Here is a 9,155-nt window from a genome sequence, read left to right as displayed (position 1 = left end):
TGCCACTTCTGGCTTTTTTCTTTTTGCTTATGTGGTGCTGAGGAATCGAACCCAGGGCCTCAGGCATGCAAGGCAAGCCTCTACCACTGAGCCACCTTCCCAGACCCCAGCCATGTTCTTTAGGCCATAGTAAAAGTAAAGTCAAGCTTATGGGTAATCAGTCTTCTACCTTTAAGCAGTGGATACTACTTTCGGATAGATAAAAGACACATCGTAGAATTTTGTGCATACACTGTCTAGTAAGAAGACAGCAGTTACAAGCTAATGCATAGAACATTTAAAAAAAGCTAATTATAAAGTTAATACCGTTCCTTGTAGAAACTTGGAAAGTGTATAAACATGCAATAAGGAAAATAAAAGCATTAGTCCCAGTGACGTTTATTTCTTTTTCCTTTTCTATCTTTTTTTCAGTCAGCCCTGGGGCTTGAACACTGAGCCTGGGCGCTGTCCCTCAGCTCTTCAGCTCCAGGCGAACGCTCTACCACTTGAGCCACAGCGCCACTTCCGGTTTTCTGGTGGTGTATTGGAGGTAAGGAGTCTCACGGACCTCCCTGCCCGGGCTGGCTTTGAACCGCGATCCTCAGATCTCAGCCCCGTGAGTAGCCAGGATTACAGGCGTGAGCCACCGGGCCCGGCTCCGGGCTCCTTTCAGTCAAGGCTAGCCCTCTACCACTCGAGCCACAGCGCCGCTTCAAACCGACCTAGTGGATGTGCTCAGCCCCTCCGCGCCCAGGGCCGCGTCCACGCCGGTGCCCGCCGCCCCCACGGCCAGCGCCCCACCTGCAAGCTTGTCTGCAGCCATCTTCCCGCCTCGGCTCGGGTTCTTCCCTGCAGGTGGCGTGGCCCTGTCTCCCGCCGCCGGGCTGGCCGGGGTCCTGAGACCTGGTCGAGCAACTAAGAGCCCACCCCGGCTCCGGGTCCCCCGGTTCCGGCCTGAGGAGCGGGACGACGGCGAGCTGAGGAAGTGACGGCGAAGAGTGCCGGTCGTCTAGCAACAGCTACAGCGTCTCTCCCTGAGGTAGAGCCAAGGTCCAGGCCACACACAGCTTCCGCCCCACAGTGTCCAGGGGAAGAGCACTTCCGGGGCGTGACCAGCCGCGAGGGCCGCCCGGCGTGGGAACTGCGGCTTGGCCCCGCCCCGCGTCGGCGTCTCTACGCGTCCGGACCCCGGAAGTGCGTGTGCGCGCGTCAAGCCGGAAGTGCCGATTCCCTATTAGGATTTGAGTGAGTGGGCGTGCTTACACCGCGTGTCCGAGTGGGACAAGCGAGGGTGGGGCCCGCGATCCGGGGTCTCTCACATTTGTTTTATCTTTTAGATCATTTATTATGTTTATTGTCAAGGTGATGGACAGGGGGGTTACAGCTACATGAGCTTGTTGCCCCCCCCACTCTCATTTTTCTCCCACTTAGTTTGGTGTGCTGGTCCTGGGCTTGCACTCAGGGCCAGGGCGCCCACCCTGAGCTTTTTGTTCAAGGCTAGCGCTCTCTACTTGAGCCACAGATCCACTTCTGGCTTTTTGGGTGATAAACTGCAGGTAAGTTTCACGGTCCGGGCGGCGGTGGCTCACGCCTGTCATCCTAGCTACTCAGGAGGCTGAGATCTGAGGATCGCGGCTCAAAGCCAGCCCGGGCAGGAAAGTCCCCATGAGACATCTCCAATTAACCATCATAAAACGGGAAGTAGCGCTATGGCTCAAAGTGATGAGTGCTAACCTTGAGCAAAACTGCTCAGGGACAGCGCCCAGGACCACACTTCAGGCTCCACAACTTACTCTCCCCACAACCGCCCCCCAAAAAAGGTTTCTCGGGCCCCGGTGGCTCACACTTGTAATCCTAGCTACTCAGGAGGCTGAGATCTGAGGACCGTGGTTCAAAGGCAGCTGGGGCTGGAAAGCCTGTGAGACTTTAATTTCCAATTAACCACCAGGAAACCGGAAGTGGCGCTGAGGCTCAAGTGGCTGAGTGCTAGCCCTGAACAAAAGAACCTGAAGGATGGCGTCCAGGCCCTGAATTCAAGCCCCAGGGCCATCGGGAGCGGGGTAAGTTTCACAGACTCTTTCCGCAAGTTGGCATCAAACCGCGATCCTTACATCTCAGCTAGCTAGGATTACAGGTGTGAACCACTGTCACCAGGCCTTCCTTATTATGTGCCAAGTGCTGAGCCTGCATTTGGCCACCAAATTCCACAACAATCTAGTGAAGGAAGTGCTGCTACAGGTGTCCGTTTAGAAAATACTTTAAAATTTGTAAACAGGTGTTAGTTATATAGAAAATTGCCAAAGATGGGGCTGGGAAGGTGGCTCAGTGGTAGAATGCTTGCCTTGCATGCATGAGGCCGTTGGTTCGATTCCTTAGCACCACGTAAGCAGAAAAAAGCCAGAAGTGGCGCTGTGGCTCAAGTGGTAGAGCACTAGCCTTGAGCTGAAGAGCTGAGGGACAGTGTTCAGGCCCATGACCAACCAAAAGAAACCAAAACAAAAACAGAAAATTGGCAAAGGTGGTTCATAAAGATCAACTATATTCACGTGGTTTCCCTTATCGTTAATGTGAAGTTAAGTCACTTGTAAGAAGAATGGGTTTGGTGCATCACAATAAACTAAATACATTTGTATTTTTCTCTTTCTGTCCCAGGATCCCAACCTTGCATTCATTCTTCATGTCTTCTTAGGTTGTTTTGGGCTGTGATATTTTCTCCAAAATTTTCTTTTTTTTTTTTTGGGTCCAGTTGTGGGGCCTGAACTCTGGGCCTGGGCACTGTCCCTCAGCTCTTCAGCTCAAGGCTAGCACTCTACCTCTTGAGCCACAGCGCCACTCCCGGCTTTTTTTTTTTCTTTTTGCTTATATAGTGCTGAGGAATCGAACCCAGGGCCTCATGCATGCAAGGCAAGCACTCTACCACTGAGCAACCTTCCCAGCCCCTCCAAAATTTTCTTGGTTTTGATCATCTTAGATAGTTGGGAGGTCAAATCATTTTATTTAGGCTTAAAGGTGGAGAAGAGTTGAAAAAGCACTGGAATCTGAGCTCTGATTTCCTTGACCAGGATCTTCCTGGCCTGTCATCCCAAAAATCATTAAGCACTAATTCTTGAATATAATCACCCTCCCCTCAAATAATCTCCTTGTTAACATCCGAAGTGGTTGTTCATTACTCCCTATCCCTAAGCATTAATCGATTTTTTTGTTTGTTTTTGCTGAAGGGACAGAACCTGAACCCTTGTCAAAGGCAAGAGATTTACCATTGAGTTACTCTAGCCTGCTACTAGTATTCTAGTATTTATATGGTTATGGCCCATGGATTAGCCTATTCTGTACATCTCCTACAAAGAGAAGCACACAATATGTAACCATTTATTTCTAGCTGCTTTTTTTTTTGTCAGTTGTGGGGCTTGAACTCAGGGCCTGGGCCCTGTCCCTGAGCTCTTTTGCTCAGCTGCCACTCTACCACTTTGAGATACAGCTCTACTTCTGGTTTTTGAGTGGTTAATTGGAGATAAGTCTCGCTGGAACTTTTCTGCCCAGGCTTGCTTTGAACTTTAATCATCAGATCTCAGCCTCCTGAGTAGCTAGGATTACAGGCATGAGCCACCAGTGCCTGGCACTTCTTTATTCTATTTTATTTTTTACTAGTCCTCAGGCTTGAACTCAGGGCCTGGGCAATGCTCCTGAGTTTCTTTTGCTAAGGCTAGTGCAATACTATTTAAACCACAGCACCACTTCTGGCTTTTTCTGTGTATGTGGTACTGAGGAATTGAAACCAGGGCTTCATGCATGCTAGGCAACCACTCTACCACTAAGCCACATTCCCAGCCTACCCAGTGCTTATGTTACCATAATATTTTTAGAGTTAATTAGTCCTATAGCTAATATCAGCAGTGTGTGTGTGTGTGTGTGTGTGTGTGCGCTAGTACCACAACTTGAACACTGAAGGCCTCCTGTTCACACTGGAGTTTTTTACTCATGGCCCATGTTTCCAGTCTGTCGTTTTGTTTGTCAACTTGAGATAACGAGTCTTGAGATACAGACTTTTATCCCTGGGCTGGCTTTGAATCATAACCCTCAGATCTCACCCTCCAGAGTAGCTGGGATTGTAGACATGAGCTACTGGCAGGCCCACCTTCATTCCTTTTTTCATTTTTTTCTTTTTTTTATCCTGTCTTTTGTCTTGCCAAGTGCTTCATTTCCCTCCCGTCCCTGTTTTGGTACTAGGGCTTGAGCTCAAGTCCCCATGATCTATCTTGTTGTACTTTTCCCCTTACAGATGATTTTCTGTCGCTTGAGCCTTACCTTCTTTTCCAGTTTTTTACTAGTTGACTGGCAATAAGAGTCTTTTATATTTTGCTACCCAGGCTGGTTTCAGACCTTGATCCTCAGACATCAGCCTTCTGAATAGCTAAAGTTACATTACAGGAATGAGCTATCAGCACCAAGCAGCTTCATTCCTTTTTTTTTTTTTTTTGTCGGTCATGGGGCCTGAACTCTGGGCCTGGGCGCTGTCCCTGAGCTCCTCAGCAAGGCTAGCACCCTACCACTTGAGCCACACTGCCACTTCTGGCTTTTTTCTGCTTATGTGGTACTGAGGAATTGAACCCAGGGCCTCATGCATATGAGGCAAGCACTCTACCACTGAGCCAACTTCCCAGCCTTCATTCCTTTTTTTTTGGGGGGGGGGGAGTCCGGTCATGGGGCCTGAACTCTGGGCCTGGGCGCTGTCCCTCAGAAATTCAGCTCAAGGCTAGCACTCTACCACTTGAGCCACAGCGCCACTTCCAGCTTTTTTCTTTTTGCTTATATGGTGCTGAGGAATTGAACCTCATGCATGCAAGGCAAGTGCTCTACCACTGAGCTACCTTCCCTTCATTCCTTTTTATATAAACAAATAATATGGTATGGTAAAGATTTGTTTGCTTTTTGTTTTGAGTCTCATTCTGTAGCCTTGGCTGGCCTTGAATTTGTATCTCTGCTTCTAAAATGCTAAAATTTCAGGTGTCACCATGCCTGACTCTTCACATTTTATCTTAATTAGATGATGGAGATTTGGTTTCTACTGTTTGCTATTATGAACAATGTTATTATGAATGTCAATGTACAAGTGTAGGTGTGAACGTATGTTTTCAGTTCTCCAGAGACGGATTGTTGGGTCATATGGTAACTCCTAGGTTAGCTTTGGTGCTGGTCCTAGGACTTAAAATCAGGGCCTGAACTCTGTCCCTGAGCTAATTTTACTCAATGCTAGCATTCTTATCTCTTGAACAACAGCTCCACTTCTGACTTTTTTTAAAATGAGTGCTGAAATCCTAGCTGCTTAGGAGGCTGAGATCCAAGGATTGTATTTCAAAGCCAACCCAGGTAGGAAAGTCTGTGAAACTCTTTACCTCCAATTAACCACCAGAGTTCTAACCCTGAGCAAAATAGCTCAGGGGCACACCTAGGCCCTGAGTTCAAGCCCCATGTTGGAAAATAAAAAAGTCACACAGACTTTCCTGTCCAAACTGGTTTTGAACCAGCAATCTTCAGATCTCAGCCTTCTGAGTAACTAGGATTTTAGTCCCGAGCCATCAGCAATTGGCTCTGGTTTAGCTTTTTGAGGGACTACCAAATTGTTTTCAAAAATGGTTGCATCCTTTATGTTCCTAGTAGCAGTATATGGGAATTCTGATTTCTCTACATCCTCACCAAGCCTTATTATTGTCTTTTTCCTTATATCTATATCTATGTATCTCCTAAAGTGATATATTTCAATGTGTTTGTGTGTGTGTGTGCTACTCAGTGTTTGAACTCAGAACTTCATGTTCTTAGTCATTTGAATCTGGTGCTCTACCACTTGAACCACACCTCCATTCTGGCATTTAGCTTCTTATTGGAAACAGTGTCTCCCCAATGGCATTGCTCAGTCTGGCTTCAAATCCTCTAGATCTTAGTCTCCTTGTAGTGTGGATTTGCAAGCATGACCCATCGGTGACTTTCCTCACTGCTTTTGTTATGAGTTTAAGCGAGAGCTTAGATACTGAACTTCTCTTCATATGCTTATTGACAATTTGTATATTGTTCTTTGGCAAAATACTTTTAATTGGCTTGTGTTTTTTTTAAATTTGTTTGTTTGCTTGTTTGAGCTGATACTGGGGGCTAAACTCAGGACCTCTCGCTTCCCATTGGCATTTTCTGCTCGTAGGTAGCACTCTACCACTTGAGCCATACCTCCTCCACTTCTGAATTTTTTTCTAGCTAATTGGAGATTTCATCCTTGCAGATCCTTGCCAGCCTAGGCAACAGGGTTCAAGGCTAGTTTAAGCTACATAGTGAGAGCCTGTCTCAAAAGAGAGATGGGGAGCCAGGCGCCGGTGGCTCACGTCTGTAATCCTAGCTACTCAGGAGGCTGGGATCTGAGGATCGCGGTTCAAAGCCAGCCTGGGCAAAAAAGGCTGTGAGACTCTTATCTCCAATAAAAACCACTAGAAAACCGGAAGTGGCGCTGTGGCTCAAGTGGTAAAGCACTAGCCTTGAGCTGAAGAGTGCAGGGACAGCACCCAGGCCCAGAGTTCAAGCCCCAGGACCGACCAAAAAAAAAAGAAAGAGAGAGAGAGATGGGGCTGGGTGCAGGTGGCTCACACAGGAAAGTACCAGAGACTCTTTTTTTGGGGGTCTGGTCATGGAGCCTGAACTCGGCCTGGGCGCTGTCCCTCAGCTCTTCAGCTCAAGGCTAGCGCTCTACCACTTGAGCCACAGCGCCACTTCTGGCTTTTTTCTTATGTAGTGCTGAGGAATCGAACCCAGGGCCTCAGGCATGCAAGGCAAGCGCTCTACCACTGAGCCACCTTCCCAGCCCCCCAGAGACTCTTATCTTCAGTTAACCACCAGAAAACAGGAAGTGGAGCTATGGCTCAAAGTGGAAGAGCCACTAGCCTTGAGCTGACAAAAAATAAACAACATGACTGACAACAAACAACCCTGCCCCCTGATTTTACAGACTTACTTTAGGGATCCAGAAGGAAATGAGCAGAGTCAAAAACTAGTAATTGTACAAAGTTTGAATCCTTGTCTTGGATCTAAAAGGAAAGAAAAGAAGCCAGGCGCCGGTGGATCACGCCTGTAATCCTAGCTACTCAGGAGGCTGAGATGTGAGGATCAAGGTTCAAAGCCAGCCTGGGCAGGGAAAGCTGTGAAATGCTTATCTCCAATAAACCACTAGAAAACCAGAAGTTGCACTTGGCTCAAGTGGTAGAGTGCTAGCCTTGAGCTGAACACCTGAGAAACAGCGCCCAGGCCCAGAGTTCAAGCCCCATGATGGACAAAAAAAGAAAACAAAGGGGCTTGGAAGGTGGCTCAGTGGTAGAGCGCTTGCCTTACATGCATGAGACCCTGGGTTCAATTCCTCAGCACCACATAATCAAAAAGGAAAAAGCTGGAAGTGGCGCTGTAGCTCAAGTGGTAGAGCGCTAGCCTTGAGCTGAAGAGCTGAGGGACAGCGCCCAGGCCCAGAGTTCAGGCCCCACGACTGGACCAAAAGAAAAGAAAAGAAAAACCAGTGGATCTGGAAAAGAATCAGTGTCCCTGGTTCCTTCCTTCCTTTCTTTCTTCCTTCCTTCCTTTCTTTCTTCCTTCCTTCCTTCCTTTCTTTTTCTTTCTTTTGTTTATGTGGTACTGAGGAATCTAACCAGGGCCTTATGCATGCTAGGCAAGCATTCTACCACTAAACCACCTTCCCAGCCCCAAGTGTCCCAGGTTTCTAAAATTGTTCAAAAGATCCTTAGATCAGCTCAGAGGCCTAATTATAGACATCTAGGCTCAAATCTAGAAGAATATTTTACACCTTACTCTCTTCCACAGCTACTGTTGCCACCTGTGCCAATGCCTCACATTCAGCATGGACATTGTTGCTTAGAAGTGACAGCCTTTTCATTGACCTTGAAAATGGTGCCTAGTTTTCAGCATACCATTCATATGTATGGCTTGTTTAATTCCATAGGTATTTAACAACACCTCTTTATTATACCATGTGTGACTGCTTCTGTATTTACTTGACCACTAGGTGGCACCATCTCATAAATTATACTATAGGGTAGACATTCAAAGATAGATTTCTTTCTGAGATCTCCCTCAAGAGTGTCAAGTTTGCTGGATGCTGGTGGCTCTGGTGCTGGTGCTCATGCCTGTAATCCTAGCTTCTCAGGAGGTGGAGGTCTGAGGATTGCAGTTCAAATCCAGCCTGGGCAGGAAAGTCCATGAGACTCTTATCTCCAATTAACCCCCAGAAAACTTGGAGCCCTGGCTCAAAGTGGTAGAGTGCTAGCCTTGAGCAAAAAAGCTGAGGAACAGTGCCCAGGCCCTGAGTTCAAGCCCCATGACAGACAAAAACAAAAGTATCAAGTTTAAAGTTGTGGGTCAAGTCCTGATATGAATTTAAAGAACCAAGTGATATAGGCAATTGATTGTGTAGTGCCTGTGGCTACGGTCTCTCCTTCTCTGCTCTTTTGTTTTTTTGTCAGTTGTGGGGCCTGGGCGCTGTCCCTCAGCTCTATCAGCTCAAGGCTAGTGCCCTACCACTTGAACATCAGCCCCACTTCTGGCTTTTTCTGCTTATGTGGTGCTGAGGAATCGAACCCAGGGCCTCATACATGCAAGGCAAGCACTCTACCACTGAGCCACCTTCCCAGCCCCTCCTTCTCTGCTCTTTAGTCTGTGTTAGTTGAATATCTTTCTTGTAGATCAGTCAATCTTTTCAAGAAATGGATCTTTCTTGAGGTGAAGAGAGACTGAAACAGACTCTCACTATGTAGCCCAGGATGCTGGCTTTGTATTCACATCTTTCTGCCTCAGCCTCTCAAGTGCTAGAATTATAGGCATGTACCACCACACTTGGCTAGAATGGCTCTCCTACCTCTATGTGAACCTTTCATGTGCATGTGTGTTTCCTCAGTGGAGTTGGTTCAGTCTTAGAACTTATCCAATAGTTGGTAGTGCACAAAACACCTTTGTCCCTTCATTTATCAGTAAGACTGAAGGAAAATCAGAAGGACCACAGAATCTATGCCTTAGGGCAGTACCTGAAGCCAAGGACACACTACTTAGAGTAGATAACACCAATGGAAATAAATCAAGACATCTTATCCTGTGGGTTTTTTTTTTTTTTTTGGTCCGGTCATGGGGCCTGAACTCTG

General features: G+C 47.2%; 1 protein-coding gene across 3 annotated transcripts in view; it reads right to left on the bottom strand.

Moving 5' to 3' along the window:
* Positions 1-1,116, bottom strand: part of Cnot10 (CCR4-NOT transcription complex, subunit 10) — a 60,220-nt gene extending 59,104 nt beyond the window's left edge. For 2 of the 3 annotated variants that reach the window (XM_013028498.1, XM_013028497.1), the window contains exon 1: positions 781-1,045. In XM_013028498.1, coding sequence (XP_012883952.1) covers positions 781-802 — 22 coding nt within the window. In that variant the 5' untranslated portion in view covers positions 803-1,045. Of the gene's footprint in view, positions 1-780 lie in introns of all 3 variants that reach the window. The other variant, XM_013028496.1, reaches the window with a different exon arrangement.
* Between the last annotated feature and the right edge of the window lie 8,039 nt (positions 1,117-9,155).

Source organism: Dipodomys ordii, unplaced genomic scaffold (genome assembly GCF_000151885.1).
Source record: "Dipodomys ordii isolate 6190 unplaced genomic scaffold, Dord_2.0 Scaffold110, whole genome shotgun sequence".
In the NCBI taxonomy this organism is placed as follows: Eukaryota; Metazoa; Chordata; class Mammalia; order Rodentia; family Heteromyidae; genus Dipodomys; species Dipodomys ordii.
Note: the sequence above shows the minus strand (reverse complement) of the source record. Positions and strands in the feature narration are given on the sequence as shown.